General features: G+C 52.1%; 3 protein-coding genes across 5 annotated transcripts in view; all 3 read right to left on the bottom strand.

The window, feature by feature from the left end:
* Slc39a4 (solute carrier family 39 member 4) overlaps positions 1–3,113 on the bottom strand; it is a 4,202-nt gene extending 1,089 nt beyond the window's left edge. The window contains exons 1-8 of the mRNA XM_031357935.1: positions 2,811–3,113; positions 2,127–2,411; positions 1,501–1,696; positions 1,194–1,393; positions 935–1,106; positions 502–674; positions 235–390; positions 5–165 (exon numbers count right to left, since the gene is read on the bottom strand). Of these exons, the coding sequence (XP_031213795.1) occupies positions 5–165; positions 235–390; positions 502–674; positions 935–1,106; positions 1,194–1,393; positions 1,501–1,696; positions 2,127–2,411; positions 2,811–3,002 (1,535 nt within the window). The 5' untranslated portion in view covers positions 3,003–3,113. The remainder of the gene's footprint in view (positions 1–4; positions 166–234; positions 391–501; positions 675–934; positions 1,107–1,193; positions 1,394–1,500; positions 1,697–2,126; positions 2,412–2,810) is intronic.
* Positions 3,114–8,481: 5,368 nt separating this feature from the next.
* Vps28 (VPS28 subunit of ESCRT-I) lies at positions 8,482–12,913 on the bottom strand. 2 transcript variants are annotated; one of them, XM_031347646.1, is made up of 10 exons: positions 12,784–12,913; positions 11,924–11,991; positions 11,114–11,142; positions 10,970–11,007; positions 10,649–10,738; positions 9,934–10,039; positions 9,719–9,820; positions 9,009–9,062; positions 8,828–8,919; positions 8,482–8,748 (listed from the first exon to the last, which is right to left on the bottom strand). In XM_031347646.1, exons 2-10 carry the CDS (start codon positions 11,958–11,960, stop codon positions 8,631–8,633), a joined length of 666 nt encoding a protein of 221 aa, XP_031203506.1. In that variant the 5' UTR covers positions 11,961–11,991; positions 12,784–12,913; the 3' UTR covers positions 8,482–8,630. The 2 variants fall into 2 exon arrangements, with proteins under 2 accessions (XP_031203506.1, XP_031203513.1); XM_031347653.1 differs by having other exon boundaries at positions 8,607–8,748; positions 11,924–12,048; positions 12,784–12,883.
* A 120-nt stretch (positions 12,914–13,033) lies between these two features.
* Positions 13,034–26,701, bottom strand: Tonsl (tonsoku like, DNA repair protein). Of its 2 annotated transcripts, none has more exons than XM_031347635.1 (26): positions 26,593–26,701; positions 26,417–26,512; positions 26,183–26,325; positions 25,611–25,794; positions 25,252–25,381; positions 24,805–24,976; positions 24,612–24,726; positions 23,924–24,069; positions 23,643–23,795; positions 23,256–23,381; positions 22,826–23,009; positions 21,178–21,260; positions 20,982–21,071; positions 20,515–20,587; positions 20,258–20,421; positions 20,039–20,162; positions 19,226–19,956; positions 19,060–19,136; positions 18,413–18,563; positions 18,250–18,328; positions 17,512–17,813; positions 17,157–17,328; positions 16,329–16,504; positions 15,748–15,821; positions 15,209–15,342; positions 13,034–13,292 (listed from the first exon to the last, which is right to left on the bottom strand). In XM_031347635.1, the coding sequence occupies exons 1-26, from the start codon at positions 26,615–26,617 to the stop codon at positions 13,111–13,113; spliced, it is 4,086 nt and encodes a 1,361-aa protein (XP_031203495.1). In that variant the 5' UTR covers positions 26,618–26,701; the 3' UTR covers positions 13,034–13,110. The 2 variants fall into 2 exon arrangements, with proteins under 2 accessions (XP_031203495.1, XP_031203486.1); XM_031347626.1 differs by having other exon boundaries at positions 18,413–18,566.
* Between the last annotated feature and the right edge of the window lie 815 nt (positions 26,702–27,516).

The raw sequence follows: 27,516 nt of genomic DNA on the forward strand, positions 1-27,516 counted from the left end.
ATACATAACTAAAGGGTCCCATGTGGGGTAGGACTTGCCACTTACCAAGTCTGTGCGAGAGCTCTCATGGGTCTGTTTGGACTGCCTGAGATTGCTGGGTGCCAGCTGCAGTGATATGCCATGGCTGTGCCCACCGTGGCTACAAGGCCCGTCTTTCTCAGAATCCTGTGGAAAAACTGGTCAGAACCCATTAAGCCCTTACCCATCCCACCTAGTGGTTCCCCAGTGCCTGACCTGGTCCCTGGGCAGTAAGAGGTTGAAGAAGCTCTCAAACAGGAAGAAGATATAGAAACCTCCAAGTACAGCCAGCAGGCGCCAAGTAGTCTGTCCACCAATGCCCACCTCCTCATGGGTGTGACCTTCTCCGCTATGTGTGTGCAGTCCCAGCACCTGAGAAGGGGGCGGGTACTGACTGGGGAACTTCAGGGCTACACGGGGCTTGAGGGCTGGGGCTAGGAAAGGGCAGTGGGAGAGGGAGAACCCTGTTGAGTGACCGCTGACCTTGGGTATCAGGTGCAGAAGAGCATCCCCCGTGAGTGCGCCCACAGCCAAGCTTAGAAAGGTCTGCATGATGTAGTGGGTGGCTGTGCTGCATCGGGCACAGGTCAGCAGCAGAAGACCGAACACAGCGCAGAGGCAGATGATCAGGGTAGCCAGAGAGCCATATAGATACCCTGTGGAGGAAGCTACACTGAGATTTCCCCTGCTTCCTAGAGAGGCAACCCCCGCCCCCAAGTCCAGCCGGATAGTGAGCCGGATTCTCAACAGATCTGTGGGCTGTCAGCAGGTGCCAGGTATCTATTTACACTGGCCCTTTAGCTCTGAAATCCACTACCCTTCCCTTTTTGGCTGGTTCCTCATTCCTTAGCGCCTACTCCCTGCTCCTTTCTAGAGTCCAGTAACATGAGGCTAGCATCCAGGGGTAGGGACTCACTCTCTGTTTGACTGAGCTGGTCCTTAATATGGACACTGGGGTGGGGGCTGCAGGCTCCACTTAGCTGCTGCTGGACCAAGGCAGGGGTCAGTTGGGCCCAGGCCTGAGGGCTCACCCCAGTCTTTTCAGATAGCCCATACACAGCCATGACACCTTTAGCACTCAGGCACAGCTGGAGGCAAAGAGAACAGGAAGGAGTCAGGTGTCTGAGGAGACCCATGGAAGCCCACTTTTTTCCAGAATTGCATGAGTGGCGTACCGTGTCCCATACACTAGAACTGCTGTTGTGGGTAGTATGGATCTCAGAGTCTGGGTGGCTGGCTTCCCTGTCCAGATGACTGTGGTCACCATGGTCACCGTGGTCAACATGGTCACTGTGGTCACCATGGTCACCGTGGTCATCATGGTCACTGTGGTCCTCTCCACCCACCCCAAGGTGATGCATCAAATTCTCCAGCTCTGGCAAGAAAAAAAAAAAACAGTCAGTGCACTGAGTGCGCTCAGCTCCAGCCTCGTCCCCTCCTCCAAGAGTAGAGGCTGAGGATCGATCGTAGACTAGGTCTCACCATGCAGCGTGATATTGGGAGGATTACTACTGTGTAGCCTGAACACGAAGTCCACAAAGTACTGAGGGCTAGGCAGGCCTTGGAAGCAGGACCCATTAATGACATGATCCAGCAAGGCAGTCAAGACCAAGCCGGGGCTTCTGGAAAGCCCGGTTTCCTCGGCCTCCTCCAACAATTGGGGAAGATCTACACAAGCCTGTAAAAAGAGATTGGCCTCAGCTTTCCCCTCAGTATCAGCTCCTGGAGTCCACCCACAGGGATGGGTCTCCCATCAACTCCCACCCTCCTCAAATTACTTTCCAGATTTCACCAAAGACATCAGCCTATGTCCTTATACCAGCTACCCTATACCATAAAACTAGGCTGCCCCAGCTAGTCACACACTGTGGCCTCTGACCTCCCTCGACCCCAGAGCTTTCCTGACCACCATTTCCCCACAGACTCCCACAGACCCCCTCCTACCCAACAGTGTACCCAATTCTGATTCCCAATATACTCTTAGCTACCTAAGTATCTCCACAGACACCAATGAGGGTGCACGTGGGACATCTCCCTTGCTGGGGCAGCCTCCTTTCCATGGCACGACGGTCCTGGTCACCAAGGCCAAAAGCCCTCTGGGTCCTCACCTTCTCCCCAGTGGGCTTGCTGGCAGCATGGGCTTCAATCTTCTGCAGTAGCTGTGTCAGACCCAGGGTCATGGCCTCTGGACTCTCCAGTGTGGCCAGGTAATCATCCACATGGGAGGCCAAGAGGCCAGCTTGGATGTCCTTGCATGTTTTCTCTGGGTCGTTAAGGTAGAGGGCAGCGGCGGCACTAAAGTAAGTAATGTATCTGGACTCCAGGACTGATTCTGGGGCAGGCTGTGGCTCGTCCCGTTTGCCTAGAGCCAAGACATTCTCTACCGACAGACACTGCGGGCAAACAGGTAGACAAGGTCTGGGCTAGATTGGGCCCACCAGGCATAGGCAGGGAATAGTGGATTCTATCAGCTATCTTATGTTCTGCTCCTTGTATGGTTAGCTTGACTAGGAGCCTACACAAAGGGATCCCCAGTAGTTACTCCCCCATCCTGAAGGTGAGAGTGGTCACCTGGAGTCACCACAAATTTGATAGCCTGAGGGAACGGAGCTGTGTGTTCCAGGATGGAAGCCCCCCAGAAACGGAAGGGACGCTCCAGCCTGCCAGCAGGTTCAGACACCAGCCTCCAGACCCGCCTCCTGGAGTTTGCCCAGATCTCTTTAGTGCCTGCCACAGGGTGGAGCGGGCAGGAAGGGGCCGGGGCTGGGGGACCCGTCGGGTGGGGGTGTTACCTTTTCACACGGCCCGTCGGTGCAGTGCACACGGGCCACCAGCGTATTTAACAGGCCGTCCAGTGCCGGGCGATCCAGAGCACCCTGGCCCGAGGTGAGCAGGCTAAGCAGGTTACTGGGCTGGGCCACTGCTGCTGTGCCCACTAGCAGAGCCAACAAGAGCCCCTGTGCGAGCGACTTTGGGGGCATCATGCCTCAGGCCCCCAAAGCGTTCCCTGCAGTGGTGCTGGCTTCTGGGCTAGCTGGAGACTGCTGGAGACTGCCTGGGGCCAGACTGGAGCTGGGTTCAACTTGCCTTGGCCCTAGCTCCAAGACCTCTCCCAGATATTTCCTGCAGGGCTCTGTGATTGGCTGCTGGGTTAGCCATTCCAGTGGCAGATCCTCCCTGAAAGCCTGGGGGAAAGGAGCTGCTGCCTCCTGGGGCTGGAGCTAAAGGTGGGTCCCTTTCCTTAGGTGGGCGGCTGGAGCCTGTCACACCCTGAACTGCCAGTCAGGGCTTTCTCTGTTCCCTGAAGAGTCCAGATCATCTTCTCCTGTTATCTTGCCTCGGGAGCACAAGCTAGGGGATTAGGGCTTTGAGCGCATAGATGTTACCAAGTCAAACATGGGTGTTCTATTTGACATTTCCAGGAGAGCCCTCAGGCTTACCTCCACCCCTCACCAGCTGCCTCTCAGCTCAAGCAGCTTAGACAAATTCCAAATCTTGTAGCCTGGGTGAGGGTGGGGGTGCTGTTCTTGGCTCCTGAGCTAAGGCCTCTGGGTCCAACATGGGCTACAGTGGGAGATTTCTGAAAGGTGCTTGCTGAGTCATGTCCCCCACCCCCAGCCCTCGGGGAAAATCCCCAGGAAATGGCTCAAGCCCGGACCTAGACAAACAGGAAGCAAAGATGTGACCTTGGACCTAGCCAACTTTTGGGGCTTTGAAGAGTTTGAGTTGAGCAGTAGGCGTTTGAGGATCTGTGGTGAGCTCTACGCCTGAGCACAAGAAATCAGAGGTGGGGCTGGGGCTCCCAGCTGCACCCCTCCCTCACTGAGCCTTCCACCCTTTGACCCCTGAGCCTTATCTCTATCCAGGTGGCAGGCTAAAGGAAGGGTTCAGCATCTCCAGGAGCTGACAACCCCCACCCCCACCCCGGTCACAAGGCATTCTGGCCTTCTGGAAGAGGGCTTCAGGTAACTCCAGAAGTACTGTGGCCCTCTTCCACTCAGGTTCACACCAGTCCTGACCCTAGCCCTCTGGGGTGTGGTTGAGTATGAACCTAATGCCTAACGGACTCTGTCCCCTAGTATTCTGGAGGGTAGGGCAGGGTGGGGAAAGAATCTTAGCTGAGTCTCCTTGAGCTCAGGGGTCAGCTGCTTCACACATGTTCCGAACATACCCGCGTCAATGTTTCTTACGGCCAGCATCCCTGCCAGGCAGCATCCCTGCTGGTCCTATGGAGGAACTATGGCTGGGAACTGGAAGAGCCAACATGAGAGCATTCCCCACGTGTAGCTCTGAAGATGTCATATACCCAAACTGCCTTTCCTATTTCTTTTCAATGCTGGGGGCGCTGAGCCTCGGTTGGTTATCTTCCCCCGTCTCCCATAGGGAGAAATCTTAGTGTAGACTTGGCTGTTTCGGCTTCCCTAGATTTCTCCCTCAAAGGGGAGACCTGTCTGAGCTCCGGAAAGCCAGAACAGCCAGTCCTCTCCTGTTCATTTCCAGCCAGCTCACCGCTGTTGCAGTCATGGAAAAGTATATAAACCCAAGTCTGGAGTAGGTGAGATGGCTCAGGGGGTAAAGAAACTTGCCAAGGACTCACGTGGTAGCCAGCTCCTGAAAGCTGTTCTCTCACCTCTATTGTAGGCCATAACAATTGTTCCCTCGGGCCAAAAAAAAAAAAAAAAAAAAAAAAGGTAAATAGTGAACTTCAGCACCTGGGAACTGGTTCTTCGCCTTGGGAAGATGAAGCTGTGGAAATGACCATACAGTGGATGAACTTAATGCCACTGAACTGTGATCCAAGTGGCTACAGTGGTGACTTCTGTGTGTTATCACAGTACAAACTTAAGATAGAGCCACACAATGCTACCTGGTTAGCATTTCCTTAGGACTCCCGCAAGAGTTAATTCAGTGGCTACAGATAAGAGGAAAAGAAGTAAAAACCAGGTATCACGGTGAATACCCCTAATCCCAGCTCTCCGGAGGCAGAGGCAGGCATATCTCTTTGAGTTAGAGGCCAGCCTGGTCCCTCCCCATAAGCAAGCTAGGCAGATCCTATCTCAGAAAACAAAAGTGAGGTAGGTTGGAGCAGGCCTGATCTGGGCCTGCTGGCAAACACCTGTTACTCCATCACTGGGGAGGCAGAATTAGGATTGTTTGAGGCCAGTGTGGGTTACATAGTGAGACCATCTCAAACAACCCCAAGAGGGGCTGGAGAGATGGCTCAGCAGTTACAAGGACTGACTCTTCTTCTAGAGTTCCTGGGTTCTGAGCATCAACGTAATAGCTCAAAACTACCTGGGACTCTACTTTCAAGGGATCCAATGCCTTCTCTGGCCTCTGGCACCAATCATGCATGTGGTAGACAGATAAACATGGAGGCAAAATATTCATATGCATGATTTAAAAAACAAAAAAGCAAGCCGGGCTGGGCGGTGGTGGCACACACCTTTAGTCCCAGCACTTGGGAGGCAGAGGCAAGTGGATTTCTGAGTTCGAGGCCAACCTGGTCTACAGAGTGAGTTCTGGGACAGCCAGGGCTATACAGAGAAACCCTGTCTTGAAAAACCACAAAAAAAAAAAAAAAATTAAAATGAAAAAAAAAAAAAGAGCTGTGAAGGTAGCTCCGTGGCAAAGCATTTGCGTAGCAACTCGCACAAGGCCTTAGGCTGCATCCTTAGCAGCAGCTTTGCTGTTATCCCTTGGCGGATTGAATGCCACATGGCAGGGTCCTGGTGTCTAACTCAGCACAGGACAGCAGAGGAGCTGAACAGCCTGTGCTCTGGATTGAATTCATGGAGTCTGTGAACTGCCTAGAGCTCTCTCAGGTGCTCTAGGAAGCTGTTCCCGGCAGGCAAGGAGGCAGCCACATGGGTTGCCAGATGCCAGCCATTCCAGGGGCTGTGAGGACTCACTTCATTTCCCCATAGTTGTTGGAGGTTGTTTAGGACAACAGCAAAAGGCTTTAGAACTCAAGGAATCCGTCCCACCCATGATGGGTGTGCCTCCAAGAGGCAGAGCCCTCTGTGTCATCCTGAGGACTTGGTGCTATTGTAGAGTTCTGTGCAATTTGTCTTCCCAGCCGCCACATCCCTTACAATCTATGACTTGTGTGAAAACTCCATGGGGGCTTTTAGCCCCACACTGGGCTCCATCACTGGCATTTACAATATTAGTGCTTGATCTCCTTCAGGCATGGCTGCTGGCGACAATAATCAGATTAATGATTCATCCACCACCCGGAGAAAGAACTTAAGAGAATGTAAATTGTTAGCAATGATCACTACCCTTATAAAGAATTTGGAAAATAGATTAAGATGTTTTTGTTAGTGGCTCTGATCTAGGAAATCTTGGGGAACAGTTTGAACTTCAGAAATGCACACTCTTAGTAGTTGAGCTAGAGGTTTTTTATGGTCAGGAAACAAGAACAATGGTAGCCTGGCTGGCACTGGCTAATGTGACTCCCTTGCTAGAGCTGGACTGGTGGTGATTAATTTCTTGTACCCATTTTTTTCCCTCAACTTCCTGATATGATTTAATAAAATTTGCTGCTGGGCGGTGGTGGTGCACGCCTTTAATCCCAGCACTTGGGAGGCAAAGGCAGGCGGATTTCTGAGTTCGAGGCCTGCCTGGTCTACAGAGTGAGTTCCGGGACAGCCAGAGCTATACAGAGAAACCCTGTCTTGAAAAAAAACAAATAATAATAATAATAATAATAATAATAATAATAATAATAATAAAATTTGCTAATGGGTAGATATACAACTTGAGGATTTAAAGTAGACATGGCTGGTTGTTTTTATACAAAAGTTTAGATTTGTGATTCTTTTAAGATTTTTATAAGATTTCTTTTTCTTTTTTCTTTTTTTTTTTTTTTTTTTTTTTTTTTTTGGCTTTTCAAGACAGGGTTTCTCTGTATAGCCCTGGCTGTCCTGGAACTCACTCTATAGACCAGGCTGGCCTCGAACTCAGAAATCCACCTGCCTCTGCCTCCCAAGTGCTGGGATTAAAGGCATGCACCACCACCGCCCGGCCAGATTTCTTTTTAAGATAAATAATCTTTTGTAACCACAAATTGCTGCCTGCCAGTCAAGAGAAACTGGCTGAAAAGAATTACCTTGCTTGCTTACACTTTGTTAATCTATAACTAATTTATAGATTTGTTTCGTTACCAATATATGTGGGTTCTTGGGAATAATCTGTTTTCACTTTTTTTTTTTTTTTTTTTTTTTTTTTTTTGGTTTTTCGAGACAGGGTTTCTCTGTATAGCCCTGGCTGTTCTGGAACTCACTCTGTAGACCAGGCTGGCCTCGAACTCAGAAATCCGCTTGCCTTTGTCTCCCAAGTACTGGGATTAAAGGTGTGCGCCACCACTGTCCAGCCCTGTATTTGTTTTTCACTCATAATACTTAAACATTTGATCATGTGAGGGTGTTAGGAAACATTTCTTTCTTTTTTTTTTTTAAGATTTATTTTTTATTTATTTTATGTGTATGAGTACACTGTAGTTGTATAGATGGCCGTGAGCTATCATGTGTATGGCTGCTGGGAATTGAACTCAGGACCTCTGCTAGCCCCCTCCGGTGTAATTCACTATAGCTGTCTTCAGACACACCAGAAGAAGAGTGTCAGATCTTATTATGGGTGGTTGTGAGCCACCATGTGGTTGCTGGGATCCGAACTCAGGACCTTCAGAAGAGCAGTCAGTGCTCTTACCTGCTGAACCATCTCGCCAGTCCATTTTTTTTCTTATGTATATTGTTATCATTTACTTAGAGAAAAATAGAACATAACCGCATTGCGATTTCTGTGCTGCTTGAAAGATTTTGCTGGGATATATAAGCTGTGGGAGAGTTGTTGGAGCTTCTTTCCATCCACCAAATATGTGTATATCTGTATAGAGTCTGTGGGAGCTTGTTAGAGTTTTCTCCATCCACCAAATAGGTGTGTGTATTCATGTCTGTTTGTGTACACACACACACACACACATAAAAAGTGGTTGGAGCTCTGCCCCATCCAACCAAAGTGTAAATGTATATATCTATGTCTGTAAATATATATGTCTAATCTGTCTGTCTGTCTATGTGTGAAGTTGTTGGAGCTTGCTAGCGGAGCTTGTCTTGCTTTATCCACCAAATAAACATGTATGTGTGTGTATTTTTTCTCTTCTTCTTCCCTTTTGTCTACTTACTGGCTACCATCAGTAGTAGCCCCTGCCAGGTACCATCAGCACTGGTCCCCACTGACTCTATGCCATCCCTCAGTTTACTCTGGTGTTGAAGCTGGTCTTTGGCGTATAACTGCCCAGCTAACATCTCTCACAGAGGCTGCTCTATGTATTGGATGAACAACAGAGGCAGAACCCCTTGCTGGTTTAGGGCAATGGCTTCAGGGGCTCTGTACCCCCAGGAGACAAGGTGCTACCTCAAGGTCAGACATATATATATATATATAAATCACACAGGGTAGGCTCAGAATTCCTGCCCACAGCAGGAAGGTTAGACAGATCTTTATTGTGGGTGATGTCCTGACAATAAAGGCATCTAGGATGGGTGTAGACACTGGGGGGCTGAAGCGGCACCTCTCTATCAGTCTCATTCCTGCCTCGGTGAGGCTCAGGCATGTAGGAAGCGGTTAAAGGCGTTGTAAGCTGACTCCAGATCGAAGAGCATCTGGCGAACTTGAGAGTCATCCAGCTCGTCAGAGGCCGACATACCACTCAGGGTCTGCAGCCTAGGGGCACAGAGTGTGTATGAGCAGCAGGACTAAAGAAGTCATCTTGAGGCTCCACCTGCTCAGGAAAGCCACTCACCATTGGCTGACTGTTTGGCGGCCCTCAAAGTCCGGAGGCAGGTGGCTCATTCTGTGCATGGTCTCCATCAGCTCCCGTAGGTCTGGCTGAATCTATAGATACAAGTGCTACCCTCATGAGACCCTATGTACCTTGCTCTGTTCCCCTCCATCCAGGCCCAGGGCTCACTGCTCTTCTGCACCTCATCCATGGCACGGATCTCCAACCGCAGCTTGTCCATGACCGTAATGAAGAGCTGGAGGGAATATGTGCATTAGGCATCTCAGAGGGTTTGTTTGGTTTTTTTTTGTTTTGTTCTGTTTTTTCGAGACAGGCTTTCTCTGTATAGCCCTGGCTGTCCTGGAACTCACTCTAGACCAGGTTGGCCTCGAACTCAGAAATCTGCCTGCTTCTGCCCCCCAAGTGCAGGGGTTAAAGGTGTGTGCTACCATACCCGGTACTCAGTGGGGTTTAGAGACCTTTTATAGCGTATAGGACAATTACAAGGGCCAGTGGCAGTCCCCCACCCATTTTTCCTCCCTGCACCCCATACTGTGGCTCCTTCCTGCTTGGGGGCTACACTGAAGACCTGCCTAAGTTGACCTTCTGGGCCTATGGACATTTGGGATCACAACTGTGAGAGTAATCTGGAAATCTGGAAAGCTCCACTACACAACCCCTTCAAGCCAAGGCCCTGCCAGAGTAGATCCTGGCCCCCTTCATAGGAAGGAACTCAGTCAGGTGGGCCTTAGGCTCCAGGGATGCTTCTCATCCTCCTCACAGCTGAGATGGTCCCTCCCAGGGTACTACTTAGGTCCAGAAACCCCAAGAATACACATTTATGACTGACCCAGGCCAGTAGTCCCTTCCCTCTAATCCCCACGGGGCCCTCCCAGGAGCTGTGGGACACACCGAAACGACGTCTGCAATGCAGCGGTTGAGATTGCCCTTGTCGTCTTTGATAGTGATGGGTCGGTCCTCTTTGATCCTCTCCATAGCAAGTGGGCAGTCCAGCTGAGAACAGACATGGGTACTGGGCATCACAGGGCCTCCAGGGGGACGGGGTCTCCTATCACATCCCACCACACCCTCTCCTGCACAATGGAAGGGAGGACTTGCTAACTCACTCTGAACTTTCGGCAAAATTCATCAATGGAGCTGATCTCTGAGCCTTGGACCTGTCGGAAGGCAGCTTTGTACTGGACCAGGAGCCTGGAGCAGGCTGCAGTGTACCTAAGAGAGGGGACCGGTTGCTTTCGGAGTCTGAGAACAGTCTAGCTTGGCTCATCATGCTCTCCCTCAACAATTCTAGACGAAGTAGCTTTCATGGTGGCCTAGGAGGGCCAAGGGCTTCCTGTTGGGTCCGTGTATGAAGGGAGCTCTGCACAAGAGGGGGGGGGAGGGGGAGGGAGGAGGTATGACAGAAACATAACTACAACAGGGGATCTGTGTGGGCCGATCTGGAGCTCAGCACAAGAGCGGATGTGTATCCCATTTGCCAGGTGTCAGACCTCTGTTAGCACCTGGCAGCTCCAGGTCTAGTCACACTGGCTTGCCATCTGTGGGCAAAGTCTCAGCATCCACACTGGGGACCTAGACTTGACAGTGATACCTTAGATCATGCTGCCCAAGGCTCCAGTTTGCCTCTGAAGTCAGAACCATACCCACCCTTTACAAAAGGTCCCTGGCTGATCCCTGCCCTGAAACTGGTAGCAACGAGGAACACCCTCATAGCCTGGGCTCCATTTGTGCTGCCTCCTGAACCCACAAGCTTCGTGGAAGGGAGACACACGCTTCTGAGGACTGGTGGCCATCAACGTCTGAAGCCACAGGCTTGCTCACTCATTAGGGGTGACACAGTCCTTGATGTATGCCTTCTCCAGCGCCTGCATCGTCTTTACCACCGCAAAGAGCTCTGCCATGTTGTCATACCTAAGACAAAGCCATCCATCAGGCCACAGTCGGCAGGGCAGCCCACCTCCCACTCCATCCCTGGATACTCCTCAGGGACCACCTTCCTAGCCAGACGCCATGTCCTCCCAAACCATTGGTGTGGTGGTGGGTTTGGAAGACTGCTGGGCCTGCCATGGAGGCTTGATGGGTGCACGTGCATGCGTGTGCGCGCGCGTGCGTGTGTTTGTGCAGCTTAGATACTTGACTTACTTCTCCCGCTCCCGAGCATTCTTGTACAGCTTTACTTCCTGTTGGAAACGTGGGCAAGTCAGTCAGCATCTCCCGGTGTTACAGAGCCAGCGACAGCCACATGGTGTTGGCAGTGGCACGGTCACATAAGGATCTGCTGCTTACCTCATACAGCTCCGGCTTGTTCCCAGGGGCTGCAAGAGAGCAAGGAGGAGCTGACAAGGTGACCCCAGGACAGAACCCATTTCAGTTATGTCCCAAGATGTCTCCCATGCCATGTCCCATAGAACTCAAAGGAAGCTACAGAATAGGGCCTGTAGCCTCACTTCCTACCAATATGGCCTCTAAGAGGTTACAGATTGCTAGGTTCTGCTAGGTCAAGATGACCGTAGTTTGTTTACAGAACCACAATTTGGTACAAATAAAAGTCTGTCACTGCTCTGCCGAAGGTCCTGAGTTCGGATCCCAGCAACCACATGGTGGCTCACAACCACCCACAATGAGATCGGACGCCCTCTTCTGGTGCGTCTGATGACAGCTGCAGAAAATTACGCCAGAGCAAGCAGGCCGGAGCAAGCGGGGCGGAGCGAGCCTGAGCAGAGGTCCTGAGATCAACAGCAGCTACACACATGATCGAACACAGTCATCTGTACAGCTACAGTGTACTCATACACATAAAAATGAAATAAAATCTTTAAAAAAAAAAAAAAGTCTGTCACATGCTTCCCAGCCCTGTGGTTGGAGACCCAGAGTTGCTCGGGATGCCAGAGGTTCCTGCCACCTTGGAGCTTACTAGCTCTCCCCAGCAGGGTATTGCTGGGCCCTTAGAATCCCACCATAAATAATTCTGGCCCTAGGGACTCTCCAGGGCCTATGAATATGGGATGAACGTAGCAGCACGGTCCTTTCCCAACAGCCCTTGAAGCAGGGAGAGCCTGGGCCCCTCCACTTCCTCCCAGTTTAGGCCACACTCACCTCCAACACCAGGAGTAGCTGGGATCCCGTGAAACATCCTGCACCCCGGCAGCTACAGCACAAGAGACCTGGGAAGCAGAGCCAGCACTAACTCGAGGGTCCTCTTATGTCTCAAGAACTGGGTTCTGGGGATCAGAGCGTTATGAACAGCTTTCCTACTCTCAACAGGAACGATGCAGGATGCTAAAGGGCTAATGTGGGGAAGTCAGGGTTTGAGGAAAACACTGAGTGCCATGGGCGTCCTGCCTGTTAGGTTGGTTAGGTTAGAGAAGAGCAGCTGTTAGAATTGGGGCAGTATCTCGGGCACAGGGAAAGGGCACACTGTTGCAACACCCTTCAATGGAAACGAACTGAGAACTAGGTGTCCCGGGCTTTCTGAGTGTGAGAAGTGTGGAGGTGGGTTACCCTAACTCTGTGGGAGATACTAGAGATGAATAAAAGCAAGCTTATTGGTTGATGCGATGTAGAAGTGGGGGCGGCAAGGCCCAGGATAGGTCCTGTTTAATAAGGACTTGGTGTCAGTGGCTTAGCCAGCTCTGACACGCCTCACGATTTGAAACAGGGTGAAAACAAATGTTCAAGGAAGATGGGCAAACTGAGATGGAGTGGCCTGATGAGGAGCCAGAGCTACCGAGGTCGCAGGAGCCAGGAACAGCCGGCGGGGTAGCAGAAGAAAGGTGGGTACCCTCACAGCCAGGGGAACCTGTGCTGTAGACCAGCAATACCACTTGACAGCGCCCATCGCCTACTGAGACACTGGCCGCGCGGCAAGGGCCTCTGAGCCCAAAAAGAGACGGGACTGGGACTCCTAGCCCAAAGGGTTCCTATGAGGAGGGGACCCGGCCACCGCCGCTGTGTACCTGGGGCGTTTGGAGTACCGGAGATGGCGACAGTAGCTCGGTGCTCGCTTTTTCCGCCTGCGCCTGCCGGGAAACCCGATCGGCAGCTCGGCGCTCACTCTCCAACCTTGAGCCTACGCACATAGCAAGCCCAATCCGTAGGTCGGCGCTCGTCCTCTTTGCCTAGGCTTGCGCTCTGGAATAGCTCCGCCTGTGAAGGCTTTAGAGTCTCACATTGCCCACCCTTTTCGCAGACAGCTAGCCACACAAATGAAATAGCAGCATAGTTTATTAAGGCTTTTTTTTTTTTTTTCCGGGGGAGGAGGTGAGGAAATGGCAGGGCCAAGATCACAGGCATTTAAAGAAGAGCTTGGAACCTTGGTCCAGTGTGCACGCACCCTCCGGCAGTCTTTGACACAGGGTGTCTCGGTCTTTTGTGCTCAGGGCTTTGCTGCACAACTGCAGCTCCTGCAACTGCACGAAGATCTGGTCCCAGAGGGCAGAGCTCAGCGGCCCCTGAATAGAGCAGCCTGTGGGGGTGAGGAGGAGGTAGGTTTAGCTTACACACCCACAGGAGGCACAGTACTCATGTTGTACCTCAGACCCTACATTTTGGCTTGTCCCAACATAAAAATGACTCAATATATCTGTATGCTGTGGGCCCAAGGATCTCTGGAGGCTAGTGAATGCCAGGACTTGATCATCAAGCCAGAGATTCCACTAGGCTCAAGGGTGTCAGGGCACAAATGCCAGAAATACCGATGTGTAGGGAGGAGGGAGTGAGGTCCAGGGAAAACCCAGGGGCTCCCCTGTGCTCAGCTTTTGTCCTCCAAGGGAAAAGCCTGCCATCCTCAAATCTCAGCTGGGTAAGACAAAGCCAGGCCAGGCCAGCAGGCACACTTCTAAGGTGGAGAATGCTTTGGTGTAACAGAGCAAGCTACCTTCTTAGCAGGTACTGTATGAGTGTGCGAGTAATCCCTCATGCCAGGAAGGAGGGAGGGAGGGGCACAGATTGAGAGAGCGAGCACCCCTTTTGTGGAGCTTGCATCATTCCAACTGGCTTCCATCTTCCCATGGACAAGACTGAAGAAATAAGGCTTTCTCTAAGTGACAATGATTTGCTTCTCTCTTGATCCAGAAAACCCCACAAAATCATGCAAATCAAGAGGTCCAATTCATGCCTGCCCTGGGGGCACCCGCCTTTAATCTCAGTACTCTCCAGGTAGAGAGGAACATTTACAGAATTCCAGAACAGCTAGGACTACACAGAGAAACCCTGTCTCAAAAAACATCAAACAGCCAGGCGGTGGTGGCGTACGCCTTTAATCCGAGCACTTGGGAGACAGAGGCAGGCGGATTTCTGAGTTTAAGGCCAGCCTGCTCTACAGAGTGAGTTCCAGGACAGTCAGGAATACACAGAGAAACCCTGTCTCAAAAAACAAAACAAAAAAAAGCATATAAAACTTTTACTTTATTTTATTTTTTTGGTTTTTCAAGACAGGGTTTGTCTGTGTATCCCTGGCTGTCCTAGAAGTTACTCTGTAAATCAGGCTGTCCTCGAACTCATATATCTGCCTGCCTCTGCCTCCCAAGTGCTGGAATTAAAGGCGTGTATCACCACTGCCCGGCCTAAAACTTTTAAAAAGGAATGAAGAAATATACCAGAGGAAAAGGCCCTTAATGCTTTTTACTTTCATTAAAAATTTTATTTTGGGGGACTGGAGAGATGGCTCAGCAGTTAAGAGCACTGACTGCTCTTCCAGAGGTCCTGAGTTCAATCCCCCCAGTAACCACATGGTGACTCAAAACCATCTGTAATGGGATCTGACGCCCTCTTCTGGTGTGTCTGAAGACAGCTACAGTGTACTCATACATAAAATAAATAAATCTTTTTTTTTAATTGCTTTTATGTGGACTGGTGTTTCATTTTATTTGCATGTATATCTGTGTACAGTGTGAAGTCGGCTGCCTGCAGAGACCAGAAGGCAGCTTCAGATCCCTTGGAACTGGAGTTACAAAGGTTGTGAGCTGCCATGTGGATGCTGAGATTTGAAATGGAGTCTCTGGAAGAGCATCCCTAAGTGTTGACCATTCCTTCAGTCCCTCCTTTGTTTTGTTGTTGTTGTTATTATTATTATTTACTTATTTTTTTGAGAGAGGGCTTTACTTTGCAGCTTAGGCCATGTTTGAGGTAGTCTGTGTAAGCTTCTAGTGCTGGGTTACAGGTATGAGTCATACTTGGTCTCTTCCTGCCATACTCTGAGCCACCAGTCAGTCTGTCTCACTCCTTGCCCTGGTCACACCACAAACTTCCTTTCATCATGATAGCCTGATAGAGACTGGCTGATGGCAGTAACTGCCTCTTCTGCTGGCAGGTCCCTGGAAAGTAAGCCCTGTGTTTGGTGAGGCACACACAGCAGGAGCCATTCTTGTTACGAGCCCTTACCTGACAAGCCAAGGAAACTGAGGCCTTGGGACCGTTCTTGTAGGGCAGACAAGAGCTCTTCCAGACTGGCACAGCTGATCTCAGGGTTGGCAGACAGGTCCAGAGAGGTGAGTGAGGGGCAGCAAGGGAGACATCTAGGATGGCACGCATGGGAAGTAAGGGGCTGAGCTTGCAGGGGAAAGTCATCTCTTTATTACTAGAGAAGGTTACCTCAGACAGACCCTTGACTCTGAGAGCCAAGGACCAAGCAGGACTTCTAAAGCACCAGCCAGAGGCAAGACTGCAATGGCTAGCTCTAGAAAACTCCTGCTCTAGGAGCAGGATTGGGGGTGGGAGGGAATGCTTTACCAAGGAGAATAAAAGATAGGCCAGAGTGGGAAGTTCTCCAGCCACGGGGGCATGGCAAGAAACTTGAAGGTAAGTATGCTTGCCAGAGCCATCCCTGGAGATGGTGGCCATCAGAAAGAGGTAACAGCACCTGACTCATCTTTGTGTCAGGCTTTGTCACAGGAGTCAGTGGCTCTGGGATGGAGTGTTACCTGCTCAGTTCTCTCACAGCCTTGTCACCCAGGCAGTTTGCAGACAGGGTTAGGTGGGCCAGAGCACAGCCTTCCTGGATGGAAGAACAGAGCAAAAGAGCATGCCGAGTGGGCGCCCGCCCACCTTCCTCCCAGCAGGGACCCTCTACCAAGAAAGCTGTTTGGAGATGGAAAGGAAACATCTCTCTTCCAGGGTACAGGTTACAGATGCCTTGTAAGACCACAGGGGCTACTGGGCGGTGGTGGCCCATGCCTTTAATCCCAGCACTTGGGAGGTAGAAGCAGGCAGATTTCTGAGTTCGAGGCCAGCCTGGTCTACAGAGTGAGTTCCAGGACAGCCAGGGCTATACAGAGAAAGCCTGTCTCGAAAAACCAAAAAAGACCACAGGGGCCTGGCGTGTCCCTTGGGACTTGCCTGAAGTAACACCACCTGGCTCCCAGGAGTCTATGGGTGTTCTTCCCAACCCCCAGCCCTTTCCTCAGACTCTGCACAACACTACAGGGTTTTAGCTGTAGGACTTTGGGTTTCAGGCCTTTGGATCCTTGTGTTCTGGTCTGGCAGTCTGCTCCATACCTCATACCTTGGTCAAGTATTTGATAACAGGCTCTATGAGACTCGAGTTGCTCTTGCTGGCCACCACGGAGCTAAGCTCCAATCGTAGGAGGGTGCAGGCGGGTAGGCTCTGCAGCACCCTTGCCAGGGCAGGAGTGCCGAGTGCATTGTATGATAAGGACAGGGTCTTCAGGTGTGCAGCATCTGTACGGCAGAAGAACTTTTGTCACCCAGTCAGCGCCCCTGTCCTTTCCCCGCCCGCCCTAGAGTTCTGACCCCAGAAGCCTCATGAATCCTTTAGAGGAACTGTTACCCTCAACTTTTTGTCAGGAAATTGAGAAGCAATGGCTCTTGTCTAATCTCTGAGCCCAGTTTTTACCATTTCATATTCCTGGCTGTTGGGTGTGAGGTTCTGGGCCAGGACATTAGTGAGTGAAAGTCAGGACACTGCTCTGACCATTGCCACCTAATCCCAGGCCCCTCCCTGCTGGGCTCCTCTGGGTAGCCCCAGTCCTCAGAGCCCTGTACTCAGGCCTTGTCACTGAATCAGGTGGGCTCACAATGAAATCGGCTCAGGAAAGTGAAAAGCGTAAGCCCCAGATATGGAGGGCCTTTGAGGGCAGCTATGGCCTCTCTGAAATCCTAATTGGGATGTGTGGGGGCTAGAATGAGTTCTGAGAACAGCCAAAGGTGGTCAAGAACTGATTTCTACTGGAACCCTAGCTATCCTTGGGTCCTAATAAGCACTGAACCTCCCCTCAGAAGCCAGATCCTGATATTCTGGGAACCTCCCCGCTCAAGGTCTTCAATTTTCTCAACACTGGGCTCAGGAAATACACTTAGCTGATCATCTTACCTTGGAAGGCGTTACCCAGGGCAGCCTGGTGACTCAAGAAGAAGCTGGAGCTGAAGCCGCAGGCCTGTAGGCGCAGGGTGCTGAGCATGGGGCAGGCCCGCAGAAGGGAGGCCAGGGCCTGACCACAGCCATCCCCTAGTGGGTTCATACTCAAGTCCAGTTCCTCCAAGATCTATAGAAGATATGGGATGGGTACTGAGCTCACAGACTCCCCACAGACTCTCGTCTCCACAGGGGTCTCATTCCAGGGACACACATTGCCCAGCTCTCCCAGATGCACCATACCACCAATGAATGGCTTACTGGGATTAGAGATGCCCTGCAACTGTTGGCCCACTGTACGCTGGGTCTTTACCTGCAAGGCATTCTGGCCCGAGGAGCCTTCAACAAGCTGACGCAGACCTTCTTGGCCCAAGTGATTGGAAGAGAGATCGAGGAGGACCAGGTTAGGCATGGTGCCCAGGGTGGCCAGCAGCTCAGGAGCACACGCATCACCTAGTCGGTTCCCAGCAAGGCGTAGCTCCCGGAGTGCTGTGTGTAACTTGAGGGCCCTCAGCAGGGGTGTGAGCTGGGCTTGGCTCAAGGCCAGGGAACAGGCACTAAACGAAGGGCTTGAACTTTGGTGCTCCATGGCCTGCAGCACTTGCTGGTGCTCCTCTAAGAAGAGAGACATAGGGTCAGGTCACCAGGGCCAGCGCTTACACCTGCCGTCCAAATCCTGCAAGCAAATGGTCCAGGCAGTAATACTGAGCCCGTCCCTAAGCCTTGTATTTCATCCCATGCATATAAACCTGGGGGTTCTGATCTCCTTCAACCACACTTACATCTTCCAATCACCAGTTCCTGGTGACCTCCAGCCCCCCTTAGACTCATCCCTGGGCTTTACCTGTGGCTTAGGTTGCTTCAGGAACTCTCATTCCAAGGGCCCACGATCTTAGAACTGTCTGCTCCTACCCGTCACCCACCAGGTATAAAGCTTGGGGGAGAGTTGGGTTTCCTTAGACATACGTATCTGCAGGGTAAGGGGGGAACTACAGGCCCAGATCCTCTTGCATAGGCCTGCTTCCATCCTACTAAGGCAGGGCTAGCTCACCTTGCCCCAGGCTCTGGCAAGCCCTTCGGTAGCGGTCCTTCAGTGGAGGAAGGTCCCACGAAGTTACTTCTGCCAGCACCTAGAGTGTACACGTGGTGAGGAGCCCCGCAGAGCCTGGCAGACAGAGGAACACTGTGCCCATGGCCCCGGCCTTGCTGTTCACCTCATCGTTACTTTGCAGCACGTCAGGGATGGGGTCCTGTGGGGCCAGCAGTGCTCCATCCTTCCGCAGGGTGAGCCTTGGGAGTAGCCCACAAGTTTGGAAGTAGCGCTGGGCAGCTTGCTCTGCTAGCCAAGCCACAGAACGGACATCACTGCTAAAGAGAACGGCATGCTGAGCTCAGGTGCACTGGGATCCTGCTTTGGTGTGCTGGGATCTCCAGCTCACTCACCGGATGCTCTCCACCTCCGCACCTCTCCTCTGAATAACTAGCCCCACCCGCCACCCCACTCCCAAGACAGGGTTTTTGTACAGCCCTGGCTGTCCTGGAGCTCACTCTGTAGACCAGGCTGACCTCGAACTCTCAGACACCTGCCTGCCTCTGCCTCCTGAGTGCTGGGATTAAAGGCAGACTGTCTGCTCTTCTGGCCATTTTTAAGGCCCACACAAACTTCCTAGGCTGTGCTGGGAATCCCTGCTGGAGCCTGTGCAGGGCTCCCTGGGGCTCTAGGGAGCAGAGTGCCAAGTCCAAGGGAGTCCTTCTCACACACCCCCTCCTGATATGCACATAAGGGTGCTGTGTATCGAAATGCTGTTACCCAGGCAGAGCTGCACGACAGACTGGGGATAGGAGAGAGCACATGCCTTACCTGTGTGGGACGGGGATGAGGAAAAGGTTATCCTGAATTTGAACTCGAACCCGGATGGGAGGGGGCTGGACCAGAAGCTAGCAGGTAAGACAGAGGGTGGGGATGGTCAGAAGCCAGCAGTTTCTACTGGAACCTGTCCCATGCTAAAGACTGGTTGTGCACCCACCAAAGGCTGGCCTGCTGCTGAGTTTTCCTTGCTGGGTCCCGAGGTCCTAGGCACGCTGGGGTTTCCTGCAGGCTCTGCAGTCAAGCTGCCATCTCCTGCTTTGGTCCGTGAACACCAACCATCAAGACTTGCTGGGCGACTCTGCTTGGCACGAATCCGGGACCTTGCAGGGCATCGCTCATGGTCTGAGACTGAAGTGCTGGTCCTGCTGCTGCGGGGCAGAGGTGTATCCACCTCCAGCCATTCACCAGCCAGGTATTCCTCCTCGGGAATGAGTGCTGTCTTGGGGGCAGGGACTTCCTCTGAGCCCAGAGGTAGGGTGGGCACCAAGCGACGGCTCTGGGCACTGCCCACGCCTCGGATGGCTGCTCGGTATGCGGCCCGGCAAGCACTCGAGGCGGCTGTGTCTCTACTTTTGGATGGGTCAGGCGCCTTGGCTTCACCCTGCTGTGTGGTATGTCTCAGTCTTTTCTGAGATGGCCTGCAGGGACTTAGGTCGTCCTCATCCTCCGAGCTGCTACTGCTACTGGTTGGCCTGTGCCGGTTCTTTCGAGGTCTGGAAACTGCAGACACAGTTTCCTCCAGAAAGACCTTAGCAGGGTCTGGAGACACCTCTGGAGGTCTAGGAGTATGCGAGGAGGGTTCTGGACAGGGGCTTGGGGGAGGAGAGGTCTCAGGGTCAAACAGATGGTTACTTGGAACGGTCTGGATGGCAGCGGAGCTGTGGGAAGCTAAGGAAGAGAGAATAAATCATGAGACAGGATCTCACTTTTAGGGCTAGAAAGGAGGAGAGATAGAGGAGGCTCTGTTTACCTTGGCCTGAGGAGGCCACCTGGAGCCTCCTCTCCATGGAAGCAGCCTTCTGTCTGGTCTCAAGGTCAAGGTCTCTGAAGTACAGCTTCACCCACTGCTGCAGTGTCTCCAGTGGGCTGAGGCCCTGAGTGGCACTCAGTTGAGCAGGGGAACAACAGACTATCACAGTCCCTCCCCACCCCCACCCCCACCCCCGTCCCCTCTCACGCCCTGACTCACCTTCCTGGTACGGAGAGTTACGGATGCCCCTCGCTCAATGAGTAGTTCAGCTACCTCAAAGTGGCCACAGTTGAGGGCATCATGCAGCGGGGTGATGCCATCACACCCCTGGCCACCTGGGTCATCCACTGCTGCTCCATGGTCCAGAAGGAAGCGCACAATCTCTGGAGAAGGGGACATGAACTCAGCTCCTAGTACCATTCATACTTGCCTCCTGACCCACACGTCTGCCCTGTGCTTGGCCTGACTTTACTTACCAAGATGCCCATAGTTGCATGCTTCATGGAGCGGTGTCCAGCCACAGTAGTCTCGGGGATTCAGGGGATGGCCCTATGTCCGAGGAAAGAGGACAGGTCCTGGTCCTTGCACAGAGTAGGCCTCAAAAATTTACTCCTTGGTATAGCCTTCTTTCCCTCTTTAGTGTTCCCAAAGAAAATGAAGATATGCCCTGCCCTTTCTGATGCCTAGCTGGCTACACAATCATAGTAGTCTCCTAGTCCATGTGCCATCTTATATCTTGGTACAAACAGTGCCTGACTACAGGGCTTAGAACAGGAGGGAAGATGCCAGGGGCCTCAGTCTATTGGTTACTCTCATCCTGGCTAGGCCAGCCCACTCACCCACAGCAGGAATGCTAGACAGGTACTTGGCATCTCTTCTATTTTTAAAAACAAGCCGCCTGGGTCCCTCGCTCCCTGAAGAAGCTAGGGTTCAGTGTGCCCACCTGCTTCACAAGATCCTGGACACGACGCAGCTGGCCTTCAATGCAAGCTCGGTGCAGCAGGGTCTCTCCCATGTCATTTCGCCGGTTCCACTGTAAGTGTAGTTGCCCCGGCATGGAGCAGAAGTGTGAGGGGTGGAAATATTACTGGGCACAGAGCTGCTGGGCAACAGGAAGGGGGAGGGCATGTTGTCCTCACCTTGTTTACCTTCCGCCGGCCCAGACAGCCCTGGAGCTCCTCATCTTCCTCCAGTTGCTGAGACAGGCCTTCAGCATCATCCTCTACAAGAGTTAAGTCTGCTGACCCTGAGCCTATGGTATTCTGGCTCTCCTGATTGCGAGGGCAGAACAGCCACAGCAGGAAGACTCTGGGGTCTGTGAGCTCTGTAGCCCCGTAAAGCAAAGCTGACTCCTAGCCCAACCCAACTCCACTAGAAGCCTCCTTCAACTTATTTGTTTGTTTATGGCTTTTCAAGACAGACTTTCTCTGGCTGTCTTGGAACTTGCTCCTGTAGACCACGCTGGCCTCAAAGCTGACTCCTAGCCCAACCCAACTCCACTAGAAGCCTGCTTCAACTTATTTATTTGTTTATGGCTTTTCAAGACAGATTTTCTCTGGCTGTCTTGGAACTTGCTCTGTAAACCATGCTGGCCTCAAACTCACAGACCTGCCTGCTTCTACCTCCCGGTGATGGGATTAATGGCCTGTGCCACCACCTCCCAGCTAACCCATTTATCTCACCACTGCATATAGGAACTAAAGAAAGGCAGTTGCCTTTCTGCCCCATCTTCAGAGGAATTGCCCACTCTAGTCCTGTCCATTATGTGCTGGCCTATACCCAGAGCCTGCCCCACAGATCAGTCTTGATTACAGACTTTCCCTCTGAGAAAATACCCTTGTGAGGGTAAGTCACTTACTTAGCCTGTAGCCTGTGTCTTACTGGCCTCTAGGCTTCTCCCACTAGTAGTGATTTTTCTCAGAGGCTCCTTTATAGGACTGATGACCCTCCTGGCCCTTTCTCTGTTTTCTTCTCTGCTCTTTCTTATGGATGTGGCCACCAGCTGAAGGACAGACCCTAAAGTTGAAGTACTTGGTTCTCCCTCCTCCCTCATAACACCAAAAAATACCAATATTCCATTTGTCTCAACTTCTAAGACATGGCCCGACTTATCAGGAAATGAGGCTCCAGCCTTGTAAGTTTGCACTTGAAGTCAAGGTGTTTCTAAGAATCTAACCCACAAACTCACAGTTGGGTCTTGCATGACTACCACCCGACTGGAAATCAAGCCTCAGCTCCATTGCTTCCTGCCTGCCTTGCCCAACAGAGCGAAGATGCTCTCATTCCTAGCACTGTACCACCGGACCCCTCAGCACACTGGTCTTAAGTTCCAGGAACATCCTGTAGCAGCTGGATCACTGCTAACCCTGCTGGACAAATCTCATAAAGGGGCCCCAATCACAGCCTACCACCCACAAGGCCATCCGGAACACACCATTGCACCTGCGCTGGTTCTAATAGGACCACCTCCTTAGGCTCTGACCCTAGACAACTGACTTTCAGCTGTGTGGTGGTCACACAAAACCCTTGTGTCTGACGCCCACTCTGCCTCTGACCAGTTTTTTTCTGCAAGGAGCTCCTGATTACCATGTCCCATGCTCCATATACATGCCCCGCCTCTTCCATAAATTTCCACAGAAGCACGTGTCATCCCCTCAGGTCCTCAGGCTCCATAAAGACACATCTCTAATGCATACCAGCCCATCCCAGTCATCATCCCAGAGCAGAAGCAGGCAGAAAGGGCAAGTTCAGCCAACCCCAGCACACAAGGCAGCATTTGTCCCTCACCGCTCTCTGAGAGCTCCAGTTCACTGGTCTCCAGGGCCTCACTGGCTTCTTCTTCCTCTTCCTCCTCCTCCTCTTCCTCTATGTCTTTTGCCATACTCAGTTCCTGCAGTCTGGTTTCAGTGTCACGGGCTTCTTGGGGCTGCAACTTTAGTTGCACGGTATGAAGGTGCTGTAAGATCTGCCTCTGGGGAGCAGAGATGTCCAGTTCAGAAACAAACAGAACCACAGAAAGCAATTCATGCAAGGAAAGATAGGATTAGGCAGAACTCTTAAATTTCAAGGCCAGCTTGGGCAACTTAGTGAGACCCTGTCTCAAAATGAAAATACAAAACAGGCCAGGGATAGGTAGGTCACGATTAAGATCTTAAAGTCAAAAGCCAGAAAAAAAAAAATCTATATTTATTTGGGATGGTGAGATGGGCTCTCATACCTGTAGCTGGAATCGCTGGGCCTGCTGGGCACAGCAAAAAGCCTTCTGGAAGCATGGAGCTAGCAGTCCATATGCATCACCAGCTTCCTCACGTGACAGTGCAATGTTGAACCATGTCTTAGCTTCCTGAAACAGAGAGAAAAACACAAGGCTGGCGGATGCCCACCACATCCAGCTGCCCAGAGCCAGAAGTTGGCTTCCCTTAGCTGCTTATATGAAACTGGAAGTTCTGCTTTGTTTCTGTCCTATCTCCAACTGACAGACCATGACAGTCCTCGGAAGGGGCAGCCTTCCTTGGGGAAGCATCCACTCGCACCCACTACTGGAGAATGGGGGGCTCAAAGTAGAGTACCCCCTATATGTGCACAGGGGACAAGGGCGTGTCACCTCCAGGGCATTTCCCTTGCGTAGCCTCAGTTCTTCCTCATAGTGGTGTACAGCCTTGTGGTGATCCTTCATGTCTCCCAGTGTGGTGGCCAGGGATACATGGATGACAGCCAGCTCCAGATCTGGTCTCTTCAGCAGCTGAGCAAAGTGCAACTAGGAAGGCAGCACAGTAAATCTCAGACCCTCTTTGTATCGCTGCCACTCTCCTCCCGCCCCGTGAGTGTGTGTGTGTGTGTGTGTGTGTGTGTGTGTGCGTGTGCGCGTGTGTGTATGTAGCTCACCTGCTTCTGGTAAGCCTCAGATGCCTTGGGAAAGTCGCCCGCTTTGGAGAAAAGATCCCCCAACTGTTCACAGATAGCCATGGCACCTTCAAGATCATTGCCCTCAGTCTCTTCCAGCTGCTGCTGCAGCTGGATCACTGCCAATACTGTTGAAAAAAATCTTGAGTGGGGGAGGGCCACACAGTATAGGGAGGGCCCCAACCACAGCCTACCACCCACCAGCCATAGTTCCTCAGGCTGGCAACCAGGGAAAGTGTCTCGGTGTGACGGTTGGTAAACGTGGGTAGTGGGGAAACTAACCATTTGGAACTTTGGAAGGTTAGAAGAGTAAGTATGCTTAACAGCCTAGAACAGTGCTTGAACAGTCTGAAGATCTGAACACTAGTGACCGTCAGTGTCAGTCTCTGGGGCACAGTATGCCGTCTGTGCTCCCATTTGCTAATGTTGCTTTGTGACAAAGGTCCCGTCCGTTTCCCACATACCCTCTAGTGTCCTAGACACCCTGTGCAGCAGGCTCAGACAAAAGCAAGGGTCTTCAACTGACAGAAATCTACCCTTGCAGTTTGTCAGAGGCGCATGCCCACACTGCTACTTCCCCAAGAACATAAGCTGGGTCTCTCCTGCTGGGAGAGCAGAGCCCTTCTCCAAGCCCTAGAGCTCTCAGTTCCAGGCCCCCATGCAGCCTCACCATACTTGAGACTCTGACAGACAGCCGCTCTCTGGTTAGGCTTCTGGGAGCCCAACCTGTAGGCCTTCTTCAGGGCTCGTTTGGCAGCCAGAAAGTCCCCCAGATCTTGGAGCACCTGGCAAGAGGGGAAAACACTAAGGGCTGTAGACTCACTAAGGCCCAGGCCCAAACCGACGACGAAAGGAGAAGTTACCTGAGACACGAGCACACAGCATTCACTTTCCATGAATCTCATCTTCATGGCACGTGCACATTCCCGGGCCCCCTCTAAGCAGCGTATGGCCTGAGAGTGCTGCCCTCCGCGCCAGTGGATGGCACCCAGGTTGTATCGGGCCCGGAACAGATCTTCATAGAGATGGTTCTGCCTGTGGAGGACGGGGTAACAGGAGCTCAGAGTGTCCAGTGTCCACCAACCTTGGAACAATAAACACCTAAGAAACTACTGATGTTCAACCAGTTATGGCTATTAATGCCACATAGACCCCGGCTCTACCACGCTACAGTTTCAGGCCTAAATTCACTCTTCCTCAGCCTGCAGCATAAATGTGCGTGGCAAATGAACTCAGGCAAACCTGCCCTTTTGGAAGGATCCCAGGGGACCACCTACTCCCTCTTGGGGACAGGGATGGCGTCTCCTCACTCAGCGAGAAAGATGCTCTTTTTGAAGTAGTTGTTGCACAGGGCCGTCTGCTGCAGGCTCTCACAGGTGAGGCCCAGATTGAGGTAGAGACGGGTCCTCATCTCACTCAGTTCCCGCTGGGTCAGCATCCCTGGAGAAATAACAGCTTTAGGAACTCAATTGCCTCCTGTGGGTATGGGGTTTTCAGGTGCCCCGCCCCTTATCCCATCTCCCATTGAGTGAGACAGGAGTCTGCTGCAGACAGAGTATACAGGAAAGGAGCAGATGTCTGACAGGTTCAAGCTGAAGAGCAACACAGGCCTTGGAAGGGGCGGGGCAGAACACAGGATAGGGGGAGAGTCCGGGAAAAGGGCACCTACCCTCTAGTTTCTCATCCACAATAGCCAAGCTCTTCTCAAAGGCGGCCTGTGCCTGCAGCAAGGAATCTCTTGATTGGCAGTGGTCATACACATCCAGATGGGTGCGGCCAATGGTGGCCCAGGCTCTCTGTAGTTCGGTGTGGTTAGACAGGGAACCAGCCAGGTCCAGGTAGAGATGCTGGTGCTAGTGCAGAAAGAAAAAGCATTTGAAGTGACCCGACTCCCAGTAACCCCAGCAGTCTGATACCAGAGCAAGCTACTCTTATAAAAGAGAACCTTCTGTCCTATCTTTTCTGTGCAAAAGGACTGTCTGTGGTAATGGCTGTTACGCCCGCCCTGCAGCAGTGCTGCCATGGGAGACCACTAAGCGCTGCCTGGAGTGTTGCTGGAAATAGCAGTGGGTCCTAAGTCTTCCTCTTTCAGTTGTCACAAACCCATCCACCCCCGCCCCCACGCAAGAGTCAGGCAGAGTCCCCAGTAGACATAAGGGTGTGACTGCCTGCCACGCCAGTGGTCGCTGAATACTCATTTGCATACTAGGCCCCTCTCCTCCACAAGTGAAGGCCCTGTACCTTCAGAGCAGCAGAGTAATTCTCCATTTCCGCCAGCCGCTCTCCAATCTTGCGGTGGGCCACAGCGCAGCCTAGGGTGTCCTGGACGCTCTCTAGCAGATGTAGCTCCTGCTGGTGCTCCTCCAAAGCTTCTTTGAAGCGGCCTGCCGGAAGAGGAGCGTGGGGGTGCTCAAGGTGTACCATCACCCAGCCAGTCCCCTGCTGCCAGCCCGCCCTCTCAGCGCTCAGGCTCACCGTGGCTAGCTAGCAGCTCCCCCAGCTGGTGGCAGTAGACCGCCTCCTCGCGCAGCTGTCCATTCCTCTGGGCCCTGGCTTTAGCCTTGCTCAGCTCTGCCGGAAGAGAGAATCAGGTCTAACCCAGGACACGATCCACACCCTACGTCCCGACATGCACTCCCCAAAATACTCACGGCGAAGCTCCTGTTCCAGGGTCATAGTCACACAGCCTCCACCGCCGTGGAAATCTGGACTTCCCGCGCTTCCCTAAGCCCACGCCCATTACCTCGCTCCACCCCTAACGCGCAGGGCCCACCCAGTCTTCTGGGCGCATGCTTAACCCCGCCCCTTCGGTGGCCCAAGTGCGTATGACTCCAGGCCTCCTGGGATTTGTAGTCCGAGGAGCTCAAGCATGGCGCGATTAGTGGGATCTGGGCCCTGAAGGCTGCTGTCAGAGTGCGGGCATTGAAGCAGGCAGTGTCCTTATTTAGAGGCCCCTTCTGGTGAGTTACCAGGACTACCGACAACGTGTGGGCACTGACCCTGCTGCCCTGAAATCTACCTGCCTTTTTTTTTTTTTTAAGGATTAGACGGGCTTGATGGCGCATACCTTTAATCCCAAAACTAAGGAGGCCAAGACAGGCAGATCTCTAAATTTGAGGCCAGCCTGGTCTACAGAGCGAATTCCCGGAAAGCCAATGCTACACAGAGAGACAAAAAAAACCAAAAAAAAAAACAAAAACAAAAAAAACAACAAAAAACAAACCAACCAACCAACCAAACAAACAAACCGATTTTTAAATCTCACGTATGTATTTACCTATATACATATGCATGTGCATCTCCAGTGTGCCTAGTGGCTGAAGAGGCTTGAAGAGAACAACTGGTCTCTTGGAACAGGAGTTACAGCTTGTTGTGAATCATCGTGTGGATGCTAGGAACCAAACTTGGGTCCTCTGCAAGAGTAGTGTATGCTCTTAACTACCGAGTCAACTTTCTAGCTCCCAGCCTGCCTTTTATTACAGGTACCCTGTAATGCTACCCCCATTTCCTCTAGAAATTAAAGCACATACCACCTATTTACATTTGTGAAAAAACTTAAAAAAAAATACAGGTGC

Source organism: Mastomys coucha, unplaced genomic scaffold (genome assembly GCF_008632895.1).
Source record: "Mastomys coucha isolate ucsf_1 unplaced genomic scaffold, UCSF_Mcou_1 pScaffold11, whole genome shotgun sequence".
In the NCBI taxonomy this organism is placed as follows: domain Eukaryota; kingdom Metazoa; phylum Chordata; class Mammalia; order Rodentia; family Muridae; genus Mastomys; species Mastomys coucha.